This window comes from Papaver somniferum, chromosome 10 (assembly GCF_003573695.1).
Source record: "Papaver somniferum cultivar HN1 chromosome 10, ASM357369v1, whole genome shotgun sequence".
In the NCBI taxonomy this organism is placed as follows: domain Eukaryota; kingdom Viridiplantae; phylum Streptophyta; class Magnoliopsida; order Ranunculales; family Papaveraceae; genus Papaver; species Papaver somniferum.
The window spans coordinates 147747247-147766085 of NC_039367.1; the positions used below are offsets into that span (position 1 = coordinate 147747247).

At 37.0% G+C, this 18839-nt stretch overlaps 2 protein-coding genes and 1 long non-coding RNA gene across 7 annotated transcripts; 1 reads left to right on the top strand and 2 right to left on the bottom strand.

Moving 5' to 3' along the window:
• Positions 1-2: 2 nt before the first annotated feature.
• Positions 3-4069, bottom strand: LOC113316467. The gene is made up of 2 exons (XM_026564640.1): positions 4055-4069; positions 3-1496 (listed from the first exon to the last, which is right to left on the bottom strand). Exons 1-2 carry the CDS (start codon positions 4067-4069, stop codon positions 3-5), a joined length of 1509 nt encoding a protein of 502 aa, XP_026420425.1.
• A 57-nt stretch (positions 4070-4126) lies between these two features.
• Positions 4127-7191, top strand: LOC113316468 (putative disease resistance protein RGA1). Its single transcript, XM_026564641.1, has 3 exons — positions 4127-4366; positions 4503-4814; positions 4897-7191. The coding sequence occupies exons 1-3, from the start codon at positions 4127-4129 to the stop codon at positions 7189-7191; spliced, it is 2847 nt and encodes a 948-aa protein (XP_026420426.1).
• A 1929-nt stretch (positions 7192-9120) lies between these two features.
• Positions 9121-12759, bottom strand: LOC113314960. Of its 5 annotated transcripts, none has more exons than XR_003342627.1 (8): positions 12404-12759; positions 12110-12158; positions 11860-11911; positions 10905-11751; positions 10345-10807; positions 9910-10159; positions 9556-9650; positions 9121-9299 (listed from the first exon to the last, which is right to left on the bottom strand). It is a non-coding gene; the product is annotated as an uncharacterized LOC113314960 (long non-coding RNA). The 5 variants fall into 5 exon arrangements; XR_003342628.1 differs by having other exon boundaries at positions 10905-10967; positions 11596-11751; positions 11860-12158; XR_003342625.1 differs by having other exon boundaries at positions 10345-10406; positions 10750-10807; positions 11860-12158.
• Positions 12760-18839: the final 6080 nt, after the last annotated feature.

Below are 18839 nucleotides of genomic sequence, written 5' to 3' on the forward strand. Positions count from 1 at the left end.
ATCTACTTCTTTGGGTAGAAATAACTAATCAAACTCATCGCGCTTTGAATGATGGTAAGAAATACAACAAAGTTAAGCACATCACCGAGCTTTTTAAACGGGCTAGGTTTGGTATAATTGTTAAGATCGTCCTTGACATTTCGCATCAGATTCCTGTGGCTTCTTAACTGAGGGATATCGTCCAATTTTTGGAAGAAACCCAAAACTTTTTCCTCTAGATCATCAGGATGCACCACAATGATTCCATCAGCCATTAGGACTTTGGCATCATCTGCTGATCTAACAAGTCCACGCATCAACTGCAGATACTCGCACACTTTTCTCTTACTTTCACCAAAATGTCTTGCCTCGTACCGAATTAAGTTGTATAACAGAGCATGCATTTGGTTCTCAGAAACCATAATTATACGAGGTAAAAAAAGAGTTGCATTAAACATATTGTTTCGAAATCTTATACCATTAATCTTTGTCCTGCTTCCTTTGTAGCGGAAGTCAACACCAGCTTCTTTAAGCTCCGTTGCACTTCGAACTGTCGGGAGAACAAATTTATTACTACCATGACAATCTGGAACGGCACTGTAACTAGTATGCCTACCATCTCTGTCAACATCCTTGCAGACACTATCTTCCATAGAGTCATCTAACCCAGTCAGTAATAACCAAAAACCATGAATGAGGTCTGTAGCATTTTCTGAAGGGTGCTTATTCTTCCATTGGAACCCTATAGCATCTCTTCCCGGAAGTCCTAAGCTCGGGATGAATGACCAAAAACGTTTTCGTTTTCCTAAAAGGTAATTAAGCAGCGAATCAGTTTGTATGATTGTTCCATCTCGTTCACCCCCTCGAAACAATGGCACCAACAACTCATATAACACCCACCTCTCCAAGTCCGACGGTTCTTCCCAAATTCCCTGCCTAACAAAATTTCGAAAAAAATCTTGCTTCACCAACTCCTTGAGTACCAAAAGAGGAACCTGATTCCCAATCACAAACATGGACGACACTGCAACTTTTATCATTGTTGTAGTCTTTTTATTAGGCCCCGGAATGAGCAACTGGAAATCACGAAGATGATCAAGTCTTTTGAAACCACCAAGCACCGACAATGCTACTTGCAAAATGAAACAACCATCATATATCATCATCATTATAAAATCATGACTAGAGAGAAGGTCTATTGATTCATCCCTACCGTAAAGATCTCTACTTTCTTCCTCCACTTTCTTAATTGCGGCATAGTAATCGGTTAAAATCTTATCTTTATCAGTCTTGCTTGTTTTCAATACATGGTTCCAAGTTTTTTCTTTCAATATCTTCCACATCTCTTTATCCCACGAACGGTAGAATGGTCCATAAGCGACGGACAGAATTTCCTCTCCTCTAATGCTATGGTCAACACCATCAAATTTCTGTATTGGTGCTGGAGGACGGTGACGATGAGCATCACTTTGCCATGAATAATCACGGCCTACAGCTGTCCGAGGTCCATGCTTTGTCTAAAATTGAAAAAGAATCCTTTAGTCCATGAGAGGAATTCCATCATTGAACTGAACAACTGCAGTATAGAGCTAAGCACATTTTGAAGCATTTCTCTTCACTGTAAATTACTTAGTTGTTTGAAAATGGTTTGGTTAATTATGATCTACATCATATGATAGTGTGAGGCTTGGCAAAGCCAAATAGCGTTAGACTCTCTTGGTTGCTTGGAAATGTCCTGTATTACCTTTATGAACATTTGTTAACTTGTATACTCATGTACTTCCTTCGTCACTAATATATAGGTGCAGAAGATAAAATTTCTTAGATTAAGAAATTTTATAGTTTTTATATAAATTTTTATGTATTTTCTATTTTTATCCTTTGTTTTATTCTCAATATAATCTTTCATACAACATAAATAAGTCATATATATGCAAAAAAAATATCTTGGAACTAGAACTTTATCTATTTAGGGGGATTAGGGAAAAGAAAATCCAATATTCCACATTTATAATTGGGACGAGGGAGCCTAGTTAGTAAGTTCGCGAATGATTCGCGAATCATTCGTGAATTTTTTCGTATCGCGAATTTTACCGTTTTATACGCGCACGTTTGCAACTCCGAACCCAAGACGCGTATTATGTGGCATTCTCGGATTATTCGCGAATCGTTCACGAACTTTACGTATCCCGAATGATACATCCGCTTAATTCGCCAGAAATTCTTTAGCTTTTATGTTTTGAAAGGCCCTATTTTTTTGGGCTTTACTGCCTCCCAAGCATACACGGCCCAATATTAGACGTTGTTGTAGTTTTTATGAAACAAAAATGACAGAAGAGATTTGAAGGTGAAGGTGAAGGTGAGAGAGATCTAAACCACTATACCACGTCCTCTTTGATGACTAATGTTGTACATATGATTAATATCATCATATTAAGTTTATTTTTTCTTTAAATAACTCACATGTATGCATAAAAATTAGTATATGACCTTATAAATACTAATTATTTATTATATATAGATACCGAATTTTTAGATCTGAACTCACATTTATAAATCGAATTATACACGTACGTATGCCGTTTCGAATTATTAACGAATCACGTTCCGTTGACCGAAATTGGATTTTACAAAACCGTATAATACTCGTACGTTTGCCGTTCCGTATGTTTGCCGAATCCCGAATTGCTAACTAGGGGAGGGAGTACATGTTCAGGTTTAATACAATTCTTTTTTATATTACTGGAAATTATGTTTTTTTTGCCTTGTTCTACTAAATTGATTCTTCTTTTATTAAAAATAATAAATCTTATTGTTAATACAATGAATTACTTCAAATAATTAGTGTTGTATGGAACCTTAACATCTATAAAATATATGCAGGTTAACAAGATCCTACTTTTATATCTAAAAAAAAGCAGCAAAACAACCATAAGACCAATTCTGTATTTAAAACTGGAAACTACAAAATAGTAACATGCGCGGATTAAATTAAGTTAAACTCGTAAGTAATTGAATACGTCGAAAACACCTACTTTTGGGTAGATCTCTAGGCAAGCACCTTGATTTTTTATATCTGGAGATCCGCTCCCAGACAAAAATCCTTGGACTATGCGGATAAAATTAAGTTAAACTCCTAGGTAATTGAATACGTAGAAAACACCTATGCGTGATATTAAGTTCACTTTTTATATCTGGAGATCCGCTCCCCAGACCAAAATCCTGGACTATATATTTGACAAAAATCACTGGCAAATTTTACTGTACAAAAGAGAAGCGTTTTTCATAAGATTTGAAATTTGACTAATTTTACGTTGTATTTTATTAGCAAGGTGACATGCTCATAGCCTCCTCATACACCATATCCAGTCTTTTTGAAAAAATTCAAAGAATATACAATTAGCTGGGTAATTCCAGTGTCAGAAACCGCGTGCTTTGCTTCACAGACTCAAGGCTATTTCAGATCTGCCAGATTTCATGGGGTTACGAGGAAAATCAGTTCTACTATCGACAATCAATCAAAAATGCTAGCCTTCCCCCATCCATGTCCACCAATCATGTTCACCATGAGGTATCATGTAGATAGCCACACAAAAGACCCCCTACTAATTCAAATCCAAGAGTTTAAGGGCTAAGATCAATGCTACCTAACGGTGAAAAGGAGTGGGGAAAGAGAATGGGGAAGTGTTGCAGCTTCGATCTTCAATACCACCGCCGAACCCAAAGAAAAAGTTAAACAGAAGTGTGTAACTGTGTATACAAGATTCACAACGGCTAGTTGTTTTTATTTTTCATTAAACAGGTATATCGTACTATCTAACGGGAACTCTCACAGTACTTCTTTTTTTTTCTTTTTTTTGTAATAACAAATGGACGGTAGGTCCAGAACGACCCTTATGTAATAACAAATTAACCGATTAACTATTTACCAATCAAGTGAAAATATGATGTTTTTGTTTTCATGCTCAATATTGTTTGGTTTTGTTTTCTGCGTTACCCGTTATTTTCCTCTTCATGTTCTTCTTCTTCTTCTTCTTAACCTCTACTAATTCTCCTCTAAAGTCTCAACTCTTACCTTGAGTGATCTCATTTCCTTAAAGATCAACTTCTTTGAGATGCCATTAATTAGTTATAATATCAATGCAAAATGCAGGACGAAGAAATCCATATACTGGGGAAAAGGAGATCGTTAATTGAACAATCCCGGGAGACTGGTCTGCCTCGGCGTATCAATAAGGCAGTGTGTATATTTCTACAAGAGTATGAAACGTTTGCAACCCTATTTAGGAACGCCGAGGGACCTTTACTAAATATATATCCCGACAAAGGATTTGGATTATGGTTGATAAGCAATATTGAACCCGAGATTGCTTATGATGCTGAAGAGGTAACTGATACGTTGTATAAACTTATCATGCAACGTCAAACAGACACTGGTGTTTTGTTACCCAAAAATTCATTTTTATCCCATCAATCATCATAAACTGTCTCATAAAATCAATGCCCTCAATTGAATGCTAAAGGTAACGGTGGCTAAGTACCAGTTAATTATGCCTTCTCCTCATTATGATACATCTTCACTTCAGTATGGTGATTTCTATGAAAAACAAAGCAGAACAACATATTCATATGTAGATGAATCAAAAGTTATCGGAAGGAAGGACGACATAAGAAAGATAGTAGATATGTTATTAATTGCCGACACACCACTATCATCATCATCATCAGCGGTAACTTTGAATCAGTACGAAGAAGCTCCTGCTATCATAACCATCGTGGGTTTAATAGGATTAGGAAAGACGCTGCTGGCTCAACTAGTGTACAACAATTACATGGTATGTCAACACTTCGAAAAAAGAATATGGGTCTGTGTATGTCTTGAGTTTGATGTATGTAAGATATTAACAAACATTTTAGAGTGCATATATTTTTGAAACTAAATGTGATATACAAGATATGCATAGCTTGGTACGCAAAGTTCAGGAGAGTCTGGGTGGCAAGAAATATCTACTTGTACTCGATGATCTTGGGAGTGTCAAGGTCTGGGAGAAACTTAAAAGTGCATTGCAAGTTGGTGTTCAAGAAGGAAGTAAGATCATAATTACTACTCGAAGTCACAAAGTTGCTTCGGTGATCGGAGGCACAATTCCTCCTTACAGATTACGACGATTAACAGATGATGAATGCTGGTCTATTATCAAGCAAGGAGCATTTCCGATTGGTGGACCAACAGAGACTGCAAACCATGTTGAAGTAGGAAAATATTTAGCAAGAAAATGTTATGGATTCCCATTAATTGCTTTGCATCGTGGACGCGATTTGCATCAGCATATTGATGAGACCGTGGGGATGGAATTAAGAGTCAGAACGGAGCGGTTAGATAAAGCAGTACCTGCACTTTCTTTTGGATTAATCCTACCAGGACTGGTGTTCAAGTATCATGGTTTACCATGGCGTCTGAAAAAATGTTTCTCTTATTTTTCCATGTATCACTGGAAACAAAAAATTCACATAGAATCTTTAATCCGATTCTGGATTGCAGAAGGATTCATTGAACTCAGTGATGAAACAAATGAAATGTCAATGGAAGATATCGGCAATCAGTATATCAACAATTTATTGGGGAGTCCCATATTTGAAGATGTAGAGATGGATGAATTAGACATTAAGGCGGATGAGTCTGGCTGTGTAAAAACTTTTCGTCTAGATTGTATTACACATGACTTTGCCCGAGAAGTTGCTGCTGGTGATTGTGCAATCGTAAAGGGTACAGAATTGGGACATATTACCAGCATAGTTCGTCGTGTAAGGTTGGTTTCTGACGAGGGGGTCAGGTCGACATGTATGCCATCCGACTTTCATAAGAATGTGCGTACCATTGTTGGCATTCAAGGAATCCATAGTAAAGAAATCAAGAAAATCTTCAGCAATAAGCACTTGCGTGTCCTAGAGCTGAGAAATTGTGGGGTTGGAAAGTTACCTGATTTATCAAAGCTAATACATTTAAGGTACCTCGACTTATCAGATTGCCAGAATATATTATTTGTTCAGTCAATCAGTAGTCTTTGGTATTTGCAGACCCTGGTTTTACGTGGTTGCAATTCTCTGACTGAGCTTCCTCGGGATATCAGTACTTTGATAAACTTAAGGTACCTTGATGCTTCACGTACAAGGGTTATTGTTCTACCAAGTGAAATTGGGGCTCTGAAACAACTTCAGCACCTTGATGTCTCAGATACAAATATCAAAGTGATACCCTCCACTATTAAAGATGTTTGCAAACTGCGCACGTGTAAATTTGATTGCTGCAGGTATCTTAAAGTGCTACCCACAACATTTGCAGACTTGAAACACCTGAAATGCCTTGACCTCTCCGGTACAAGAATCAAAGAGTTACACGAGTCTAACACTAGATGCTTATACAACTTGGAAACGTTAAAGCTCGTGCAGTGTAAGCCTCCAGAAGACATGGCACATTTGAAAAGATTGAAGCACCTAATATACGAAGGAAATGAAACACCAAGAGGTTTAGGAACACTAACTTGTCTTCAAACATTACAGCAATACGTGGTAGGAGAATGTGAAGAGGGCATCGCAGACTTAGAAGATCTAAACCTCCTAGAGAAGATAAGGATGTGTAATCTAGAGAATGTGAAAGATTTGGTAGCTGCGAAGGGAGCAAATTTAAAAGGTAAGCAACACATTCACTGTTTGGATTTACATTGGAGTTTTAGAACTTTACATTCTGGGTACCGCTATAGTGATAGTGAAGTGTTGGATGCCCTCCAACCTAACGCCAACCTAAAAATACTGAAGGTAAAGAACTTTATGGGTCTAAAGCTTCCTCGGTGGATGGATGATTCTCTTTCATTGTGTCTTCCAAATTTGGTGGAATTAGTTTTATCAGGTTGCAGCCAATGTGAGCAACTTCCAGCACTTGGGAAGCTCCAATATCTCAGGATTCTTTGTTTACGTGGAATGAATTCTGTGAGATGTCTAGGCAAAGAGTTGTATGGAGATGAAAGCAGTTCCAGCGAAAACTCAACGCCAACACCATTCCCTTCTTTAGTCGAGTTAACTCTTCATTCCATGAAAAACTTAGAGTGCTGGGATGCATCACCGTTGCCTTCGTTTCCTCTTCTCCAGAAGATGAACATCTCCTTTTGCTATCAATTGAAAGCCTTTCGAGTCCCATTTCCTTCTCTTAAGTAATTGAGTTTACAATCCTGTCATCTTCTAGCTCATCTGCATGACATACAATGCTTAAAATCTCTTGAGAAGTTAACTATTGAAGATTGCAAGGAATTGAAGTTTTCGCCTGATGAACTGAAATGCCTCTTCTCAACTGCAATGCTCGATATAGATTCTCCAATATCTCCATTTTAAGACCAGAGATTTGTTTACTGATACCTTCATTTGTTCAATAAGGATCCAGGTTTTTTCTTTTGGAGCAGAAGTAAAGTCTAAGATACAGGAATGAAAGGCTGTGTTTTAACTGAAAAGTGGGGCAGTTGTGCAAGCCAGTGAAAGTTCTGACGAGTATTGTATGCCATGTTTTGTTTTGTTTATCGTATTAATTAGTGGTGTTTCCATCATGGATTATCATGTAAGATGTGTTGTATTATTTACATCTTGTTTTATTTCCCCAACATTGATATGGATTACCTTATCTTAGCTACATTAGTTCCCATTTGCTAGCTAGCGCGAATTTTGCAACAATGAACATCACGTTAGATATATCACAAATTATATGTAAAGAACTGAATCAAAACAACTCTACCGAAACAACTTGACGAGGGCAAAATCACAGGTTCAACAAGTTGCCCTTAACACATTAGGTCGTGGGTATATTCGAGATGAGCAATGTTAAACCCCTCACAACGAAGAAGCGTCCAGGATAAGACTGTCTAATATAACTTGGTTGAGAGGATAGCCTCCCCCCACAAGTTCGCATGTAATCCTAAACTAATCCACATGGCATGCATTCACCATATCCTTAAGGGTACGTTTCTTACGTTCGGCTACCCCATTGGATTGAGGTGAATAAGGGGGTTGTTGTCTAGTGTATTATGCCATGTTCTTCACCGAAATCTCCTACCGGAATTTCATACTCACCACCACGGTCAGACTAACATTTTAATGGTAGCATTCATCTGGTTTTCAACTTCTAATTTATATATCTTAAAGGCTTCTGAGGCATCATCCTTCCCTCCAAGCAAATAAACATGGCAGTACCTCGTACAATCATCTATAAAAGTGACAAACCACTTCTTACCACCTCTAGTTTAAACTGACTTCATATCAACTAGGTCTGAATGGATTAACTCTATGGGTTTAATGTTTCTCTGGACATTCTTACTGAATGATTTCTTAGCATGCTTAGATTCTACACAAATTTCACACTTGTGATCTTTATCCACGGTGAATTTGGGTATGCAGCACTACACCAAATTTAACATTTAGCAACAGATCGCATCTGTTGCTGACTGGGCTTGCAACAGATTTTTGCCGTTGTTAAACGCCCTGTCGCATTGTTTCGCAACAGCTCTGTCTCTGTTGCTAATTTCGGTCAGCAACGGCGGTCGCGACAGAAACTGGCTATTGCGAAACAAAATTAAGAAACAGAAACAATCTGTTGCTACTCTGTTGCTAATTTTCGACTTATTCCGGGATATTTTTTATTAGAACATGATATAGTTGTTCTGGTTCATATTTAGCAACACTTTTTAGCCGTTGCTAATTTTTGACAACAAGAAAAAAAAGGTCAAGTCTTCGTTGACCTAGTCAAAATCAATTTTCCCCAAATTTATCCTGCAATACCCCAGTTTCCTGCAAAGCCAAGTCCTCATACTCGACAATCCCACACATCTAAAAATTTAAACAAGAAAAGATGCAGCATTAAGAAAGGGAACCAAAGATATTTTACATTAACATGTTATGAAATTCTCAGCATTTACATGTTCCACATGTTCCATGTTACAGGTTTAAACATCAAAGACATTTTGTACAGAATGGGAACCAAAGACAATAAAGCAGGGATGTGTGTAAGTTTCATTAAGAAATCAGGTGTAAAATGTACTAAAACAGTGCACAACTGAAAGAATTCAGAGGTAGAAGAATTTATGTAAATGTTTTCTTATATATGTTGTTGTTTCTTACATTGTGTTGGTGCAACTATGTTTTTTACATACAATACTTGGATAAATAAAAAGAATTGCTTACAGTTTAGGATGAACTTTCTCTGTTGGAACAATATGAACTTGGAACAAGTGCTCAAATAGCAGGTAATTACGCATGCATTCTGCGACAATCTTCGCCACCTATATTTGGCAACAATTACATTCAGTTACAACAACACAAACTTGAAGTTACATATACAAGAGAAACACACCAAGTACAAGTACAAACCTCAGTTGACTCAAACTCGATAAACCCAAAATATTTGCATATGAAAGTACATAGTGCAGGTGAAAGTATGGAAGAAAGAAAAAAAATTTAAACTAAACTAAGTAGTGAGAAAACTAAAGAAGGCCAAGTGAAGAACTTTCTATCTATTAATTTTATCAGAGTGCTTACCCACAGGTTGAACCACACCAAATTATCATAGAGCTTCACCAGCAAAGTCCCTTGAACAATTTCTGCGCCTCCCATGTTTTTGGTGTCTTCTTTAACTAACAATGAAATTTTTTTAAGTAAAATCAGATATGCCCATTTCGGTTTTCTGCTGTAACTTTTACTTATTATAGAGCAAGAACAATGAAAGATGATTAAACATCAAACGATTTCACATAGATGCAAGTTAAACATAACTTAGGCTATCTTGATTTTGTTACTTTCCTATGCAGTAAATTCCTCAGGCAAACATAAATTGCTTAGAATTTACTAATCTCTTGAAAGAAGATTTCACAATAATCAAATTTAGAAACCTACGTAAAGTTGAAGCTTGTTCTGCAGTGCCATTTTCCTTAGCAAGCTTCAATGCGAGAATGAAGAAATATATAGATAGGACAATGTTGATACAAAAAATCTAAGAGTACCAGCAGTAATAAGATTATCAGAATCCATTTGCTTCTTATCTAATTCAATATCTTCTTGTGCACTTCAGTATAACTCTATCCTTTTCCCAAAAAGCAATTCGACGCTCCATGATTGCTGGGTCCTTATTCAACAGTCTCGATAACTGCAATCAAAAAAACAATGAATATAACAATAATAGATTTAGGAATAGAGTTTCGCAAACTCCCGCATACCATATTGACATAATACAAAACATTTGATCCCATTGAATTTCATTAGACAACTAAGTAACATACAAGATTGAGTACTGATAAGAACTTAATATCCCTATTGCAAACCAAAACATACCTAAATGGAAAGCTTCACGATATCCAATAAACATTTGAGTTGAATGTGGAGATCTAGAGAGCCTGCGAACAGAAATGAAAATCAGCGAGTCTATGGCCAATAAAAAATTAGTACAGTAACTCAACATACAATATACATTTTCCGAAAAAGTCAATATTGAAGCTCCGCAACAGAACTTTTGGGTGTTTCTTGTGAATCAAACACGTCTTATAGCCATGTAATAAATAAAAATGGGTAAGATACATAACCATACTCGCTGAATAATAAAGTTTATATGGATATTAGACCAAATTCGGAGCATTATGCTCACATCACCAAGCTAGGTAAAAATGCCACCACTGCAAAACTAACCACGTGAGTAGGAAAAAATTCATATACCTCGTTAAGGGGATTAGGCTTGTGTACCTGTTGTATATGATTATTTTCAAGGCTTCCGTTCCCTGTGATTCCTAACATTGTTTTTCTGCAAACACCATCGTGGATAAGAAGTTAATGCTTTTAACGGAGACTAGCCACTAAGTTCTATATAATTCCTTTGGTATATCTGATTGTATATATACCTGAAAGCCGAACACTGCCCTTAGCCAATCAAGAATGTTCAAGTTTCCTGCCTTTTATCTTTGCTGGTCAAACGAAGAAGTCCAAGTGAAGCCACGAGTGTGCCTTAAGCTTTTCAAATGGAATGAGTATAAATAAACAAATATGTAAGTAAACTGTGAATCAAAGACCTAATGTTATTACTCTATCCAGCTGTCACATCCCTTGGGGTTTAATATTTGCCCCCGACCCCCTAAACAGACATTAGCACAACTGAAGCGTACATCAACTACAGTTAGTACCTCCCCAAGATGCATGATGGAATGCGAGTGCCCAGTGTTTTTCTAACATACTAAGGCTTGTACTACAAGTCACCACCACCAACTTCATTGTACTACAAGTCACCACCACCTCCTCCTACACCTGCCACATCTACAAATCACCACTTCCTCCATCTCTAGAACCTACTTCTTACTACAAGTCACCACCAGTACCAACCCAGAACTACTACAAGTCACCACCACCATTTCCAGTACCATCCTCATACTACCACAAGTCACCACCACAACCATCTTGGAATTAGCTCATATCCAGTACCCATTCTTTACTACTATAAATCCCATACTACTTATTAAACCAGACATATCGAAACATCATAGTTATTCATACAATCTTAGACGAAACATTTCAAAGTAATGAATGATAAAGCCTTACCATCACCAGCTACATTGTTGGTGGCATTTGCTACTTGCTTTACAAGACTGGCACCAATGTTCTTAACCTTGTCCTTAAACTCAATGCTTTCGGCAACGGTAATACCATCTTTAGTAACTTTAGGTGCACCAAAGCTTTGTTCTCAACATTACGTCCCTTTAGAATCCAAAAGTAAAAGTAAAATTTAGTAATAAACTATGTCAGTTAAATTGCGTAAGATAGTATTCTACACTAAAGAAGCATGCAAGCACAATATACACTCACCTGAAGGTAGGAGAGTAGCTATACTTCCGCAGAAATCTCAAAATCAAAAACTCTAGAGTTTGTTGAGTCGTGAATGTCAAGATCAAACATATTGCACTTAGTATTAATGCAATCACCAAAAATTCTCAATACAGATTGACTCACTAATAATACTTTTGGTGTTTATGGGTCCATTGAAATCTTAAAGAAAATAACAAATGATGGTATAACTACAATCAGAAGGAGCTAACTTAAGTGAAATAATACTCACGCAAAGGGAGAAGGTTCACAAATTGAAATACCTATGGGAGTTCCAGCATCTGAAATTAAAATTGAAAAACAAGAACAATGGATAAGACTTCAAATTGTTCACAAATTTAAGCCACTGAACCTGAAAGTCTTCTATCAACTGCTACATCGAAAACAAATAAATTAAAACCTAACATCAAAATTAGATCTCTCATTCTCTAAAAAGAAAACCCAAAATCCAGTGACTGACCTAGAAATGAACCCAGTAATGAAATAAAATTTAGAAGAAAAATTAAACACAATAACGAAACATCACCTGATTAAGAACGACTTTAAATTGGGAAATGGTTTGCTACATGTGTTTTTCAATTTGAATCCTCATGTATATCAATCAAATAATCTCTTGCTCAACTCTATAATTGAAACCATATCTACGGTTTCGACTTAAGAGATTTAACAAGAAATCGAGTTCTAAGAAGAAGAAGAAGGATTGTGGGTTGTGGATGTGGAGTTGGATCGTAGAGGAAGAGAAATAGAGTAAAGAGAAGAGAAGTTGTATGTGGTCGATAAAAAAAAAGGGTAGGGTTTTCATCATCACCGTGAAATAGGTATTAGGGTGGAATCATCTATCTTAACAGTAGCATAAGAGATTAATGGCAGCAAAGTTGTATCTTCAGATCTAGATGCAAGGGTGAAATGGACAGGATAAAGGAGAGGGTAAATAAGAGGAATTTGTGGATGGAAATAAAACAACATGATCTGAAATCGTTCTCTAAAGTCAAGAAGTCAACTGGTCAAAGGGGTGAAATAACAACACGATCTGAAATCGTTCCAACATACGGGTGGAAATAGGGTTAAAAATGTTCCCTGCTACGCATGTGACTCGCATGCTTATACTCTTGGTTGTTGCTAGTCGCAACAGAATATGGCAGTTGCGACTTTCGAAACAGAATCTGGTTGTTGCTAAAATTTGGCAACTGAAATTAGCAACAAAAAAATCTCAACTGGGATAGAGCTGTTGCGAATCTGAGTTGCTATATCTTGAATATAGTGTAGTGTACGCTAGCCAATTTATGCATTGATTTATAGCTTACATAACCAAGTCTACTATGCCAAACATTCAATGACACACACATATAGGCAGAAGAATCATTCAAGTTATTTCAGGACAGGTTACATTAAGTTTATATAGACCCCCAGTTTTATAACCCTTACCCACACAATCTTTTCCCTTAGTTACTACAACTTTTCCAGACTCAATTGTAACTTTAAAACCCTTATCATGTAAAATAGAACAAGAAACAAGATTCTTGCAGATGTCTGGAACATGAAGAACTTCATTCAATGTGAGAGTCTTTCCAGATGTGAGCTTCAGACTGACCTTTCCCTTTCTTGCAACCTCATGATGCAGATGAGTTACCCATATAGAGTTTCTCGCGCATCCCCTACCTTTTGATAAGGGGTGAACATGTCTCTGTTCCCACACACATGCTTTGTAGCTCCAGAGTCTACCTACCAGTCCATCACATTGGTCACCAAATAAATTGACTTCAGACACCACAGAAGAAAACTCGTCCTTGTCTCAACCATGTTAGCATTATTATTCTTATTAAGGTCTTTACGATGTCTACAGTGAACTGACATATGGCCACTAACTCCACACGAATAAAAAATACCCTTAATTTTATTAATGCTAGATTCTGGTTTACAAAACATACCTTTCTTGTTAGGACCATGCTTAGGATTGCGATTGTGATTGTCACCTTTTCCATCTTTGGAAGACTTGGGTTCGGTCATATGAGCCTTGTTGGTCATATCCCTTGCAGATGACACGTTCTTGTCCTTGGTGCACAATAATTCTTCCAGTTAAATATTCTTTCCCAATTCAACCATGTTGATCTCACCAGTTTCATGTCCCAGCTTTCTCTTGTACCCCGACCAAGATGATGGTAACTTCTCAATTACCGCAGATGTCTCATCAATAACCGTACCTTCAGCCAGAATCTCGTTAATAATTTGTTGAAGTTCAAGGAACTGATCAACAACAAGCTTATCATTTTTCATCTTGAAGTCCATAAACTTAGCCACCAGAAATTTCTTGCTCCTTGCAGTCTTAATTTGGTACTATGCTTCTAACATAGTCCACAACTCGTAAGCAGTGAAATTTTCTTTAGCACTGTGAAAATCATACATCGCTTCCTCCAAACAGTTCATGATATGATTTTTAGCCAGATAATTAGACCTCCTGTAATACGCTTTATCATTATCAGTCAAACCTTCAGTATTCATCCATTCATCAAAAGAAACCAGTATTGCGTCCAATTCATGATGACTCAGATAAAATAGCATCTTGAATTGCCATCTCTTGAAATCCTTTCCATTAAACTTTTGTGGTCTTTCTACGTCGTTCTTTCCCATTGTTACAAGGAATAATAATGTGTTAGGATTGTTGGAATCTTGCAACAATGAACAACATGTTAGATGCATCAAAAATTATATGTAAAGAACTGAATCAAAACAACTCTACCAGAATAACTTGAAGAGGGAAGAATCACAAGTTCAACAAGTTGTCCTTGACACATTAATTCGCGGGTATACCCAAGATGAGCAGCGCTAAACCCCTCAAACGAACATGTGTCCAGGATAAAACTGCCCGATATAACTTGAGTTAGCACAACGCAAGTTACCCACTCTTGAAATTAGCAACAGGGATTGGAAGTGAACACGCCGCGAACAACAAAGCAAGAAGATGATGAAAAGAGTACTAGAAAGTAGTCGCTTCTGGTTTATCTTGAAAACATATTTTCGAGTTGTATTTATAGGAGAAGATACTTGCAAATCAAGTTAGGTTTAGGTTTCATCAAAAGCAAGTTTTGTTTCTTGTACAACAATTAAAACAAGTAAAACGAATTTTGCCATAAATAAATTCTTAAGAAAATATTTTTAAAATAAATTTCCTAAAAAAAAAAACTTGCAAAAATAAATTGTAGTAGAAACGAAACCCGGTGTATGGTATATGCGCATATTTCATGGTTTGGAGCATATATTATTTGCCTCGCACGTTCCACCCTCATTTGTCAATATATCCATAAGATAATGGTTACATATAGTGGACAAACTTCTCTAGCATGCCTAATGTGGGACCAGAGAGATTCATTCACTCAAAGAAAATGAGTGAGTATCCATAGAACCCTTAGGTCCTAAGATAAAACCACATCAAGTCCAAAAACAATTTAATTAAAACTCATTATTTCTCCAACGGCTAGTTAGAGGCGCGTCGTATATATGCATCTATCAGATTATTGAAAGCCATTTGTTGTTACTCCCTAAGAGCATCTTCAATAGAGGGTAAAATTTTTATTTTCTTATGTAAAATGCATCTCCAACAGTAGGTACTATTAATTAGGAAGGGTGTCAAAATAAATACGAAGGTCTTAGAGAAAGTCTTATCTAGACCTTGGGAATGACCTCCATGTCATCATTTTAATTATATTTTAAATTTTTATCTTTAGATAAAATTTTCTAAACCAATAAGAAAAAAGAAATCAATTTTAAAATTATCCAAAATAACAAATCTTAGAAGTATGACCCCCATCATTGGAGATAGTTCATAAGCAAAGCATCACAAATTTTACCACATACATATAACCCCATAAATAAGGATATAAATAAAAATTCCATGTAGGATTTTTAGCACCCACTGTTGGAGATGCTCTAAGGCTCATACAGAGTCAAAACTTATAATATGGTTCAAGAGGTGGACCTGGATTGGTTTCAAGCTCGTGTAGGTTTTGATAATAGTGGTTCATAATTTTGCTTTGTTCAGGTGCTCCAGAAGGCATTATTTTGTCACATTTGCTATAGTTCTAAAATGGCGTATGCCATGCATAACCAGACTCAGTTTTAGAATGAGTTCCCTTCAAACTCCTCGGTAGAACTGGTTTGGTGTTCATACTCAGATTCCACGAGTCCCTTCAAACGCTTTATGATAGTCCCCACAAATGACATACATTCATGGGAGTACTATTTCACATACTTATTAGGCCTATTCCTATGCACAAGGTTAAAAAAACCTATTTGACATACCAGGTGGCATGACAAATGAATTGCGCCATTATGGAGAAACCACGGACCGACATATATTCCATATACCGATATTGTTAACCCATCTCTCGGTTTAAATAATATCGCCATCGGTATCATGATTATCGTCCAATAGTTATTTCGCAACGGATACTATCCATGTTGGTTCTTATATATACGCCCTTATATTTCTTCAAATTAGTCACACCTATTTCTAAATATATTTCTGTAATTTCTCTTTTTGTATTCTCAATTTTAAATTTCAGAATCATCAATGGCGAGATCCAATGAAAGAATGTTATTATGAATCAGTTTAGATTACAACAAGAAATGCATCAAAGGAGGTTGCCAGAACTTGACGATGAGGAAGTTTAAGATAATAAATTAATCGACACTCTGATGCTCGTACATACGGGCCAAATACCTAGAGTTCCAAATCCACAAAAAGTATATATTCACAAGAAGATATACGTATCGAGGGAGGGAATTTTACCACCAGAAGCTCATGCGCGATTATTTTCTTCTCAATTGTGTGTACTCTGATCAAAATTTTCAAGGTCGATTCTGCATGCCTCGGCATCTGGTGAAAAAGATTATTGAAGAGATTTGACGAATAGAACCTCGATTTAATTATCAATTTGATGTGCTAAATATTAGAGGTCATAGTCCTGAACAAAAAGTTACTTCGGCTTTAAGGATTCTAGGTTCTGGCACTCCAGCGGATGCGAACAATGAGTACCTTCATACGGCTAATACAACTTCGTTCACTCACCTTTCATTGTTTTGTGAAGTAATGATTAATCATTTTGGTCCAACATATTTACGAAAACCAACCGAGGAAAATGTTATACAAATATTGAGGAAGAATGAGGAAAGGGGATTCCCAGGAATGCTAGGCAGTATTGACTGTATGCATTGGGTATGGCAAAGATGCCATGTTTATTTGGTCGGTCAATATAAGGGTCATTATCCAAAATCAACCGATATCCTTGAAGCTTCTGCTTCTTATGATTGTTGGATATGTCATGCATTTTTTTGGTCTTCCAGGTTCACAAAATGATATTAATGTTTTGTACAAGTCGCATATGTTTGTAGATATAAAGTATGAAGTTTGTCCCCAATTCCGTTTCATGATCAACAACCATCAATACACTCATGGGTATTATCTTGCGGATGGTATCTACCCAAAATGGTCCAACTTGGTTCAATGTTACCGTCATCCCCCTGACGGTGCATTGGGCCATTCATATTTGCATTTTAACAACCGCCAAATGGCAGTGAGGAAGGATGTAGAACGCGTTTTTAGAATTTTGAAGAGGAGTTCGCTATCATTTGTGGGCCGTATCGTGGGTTGAGTTATCGTGAAATGCACAATATTGATACATGAAAAATAATACCCCTTAACGGGTTTGGGGTTCCCCTGGAGGGATTGCTATGTCAAGAAGGAAACGTAGGGACTTGGGGACTAAGCCCAAGTCCAACAAGAAATTAAAGTGCCCATCTAAAGGAAGGATAAGAAAGAAATTAGTAAATAAGAAAAATGTTATATTAAGGAAGGAGTGGCATTATAAGTAATTAAAGAAGTTTAGGACACATGGCATGTATTAAAAGGAAGGGGCTGGAAAGTCTATATAATGAAGGACAAGGTACAAGGGAAAGACAACTCTCTATCTTACTACTCTTGGTATAGTGAGGTCACTTGGTGTAGCTAGGACGGGTAGAACCAAAACTAAAACCACCCCTCAACATATGGCGACTACACCCAGAGTCTCGTGCCTAGCGCACCATGACACACTCAGGAGGCTCTAGTCCGAGCGCGAACGAGAAACAACCTAATATCCCGCCAGTTAACCCAGAAGGCGAGAGAGTAGGGATAGTATCAGACCCAATCACACAAGCGAGGAAACCAGATGCCCCGCGTGAGAAGGATAAGCAGCAGAAAGTCGAGAACACGTCACTTTCACAACCTTCTCTAAAACGGATGCGGAAAGTGTAGGGATCCTAACCTCATCAACGCTATTAGACTAGTCAAGAGACGATTTGCAGTTTTTTTTACTCGATTAGTTAATATAGATTTTAATCTAACAATAATTTAGATTCGAAACTAGTATCACTAGATAGGTCTCGAAAGGTTATGCGCGGTGGACTACCCGAACGTGTCATTCAGATATCAGACGAAGAAGATATCATCGGATAAATATAAAGGGAAAGATAACAATTCTGCCTTAGACTGACCTGGGGCTTCCCATATGCAAAACGTGGTCGCCTTAGTAATCTCGTTGGCCTTATCTTCAATACGTGTCGAAGAGAAATTCAGGAAATGGTTGTTGATGAGATTACATGTGCAAGTGAAATGAACTAGAAACAGTAATGAAGCTGATAAAATGTTGTTGCAGGTGGATGGATTGGTTATGTTGAATTTTTTTGAATTGTGATAATGATGACAATTGGTGGAGTTGGACCGAACTGAAGTTTAGATGTGTGATTTAGGGATGTTGGAGCTAGTCGCAAGTGATCATGAAGATGAATGTGATTGGTGGCTTAGTAGAGCAGTTGCAGTTTAGTGAAGCTGCAGGTGGAGTTGAGTTCTATAGTGCTGGTCCTGGGTTGCTGTTGATTGAGTTACAGATTGGTGGTGTTGAGAACTAGAAATGATTGTGTTAATCAAG

What these genes read in the sequence shown, in the direction of transcription:
- LOC113316468 (XM_026564641.1), top strand. Translation starts at nt 4,127, where the DNA reads ATGCAGGACGAAGAAATCCATATACTGGGGAAAAGGAGATCGTTAATT. An exon ending in TTGCTTATGATGCTGAAGAG is followed by an intron (nt 4,367 to 4,502) that starts GTAACTGATACG and finishes TGAATGCTAAAG; the next exon opens with GTAACGGTGGCTAAGTACCA. An exon ending in TAGTGTACAACAATTACATG is followed by an intron (nt 4,815 to 4,896) that starts GTATGTCAACAC and finishes CAAACATTTTAG; the next exon opens with AGTGCATATATTTTTGAAAC.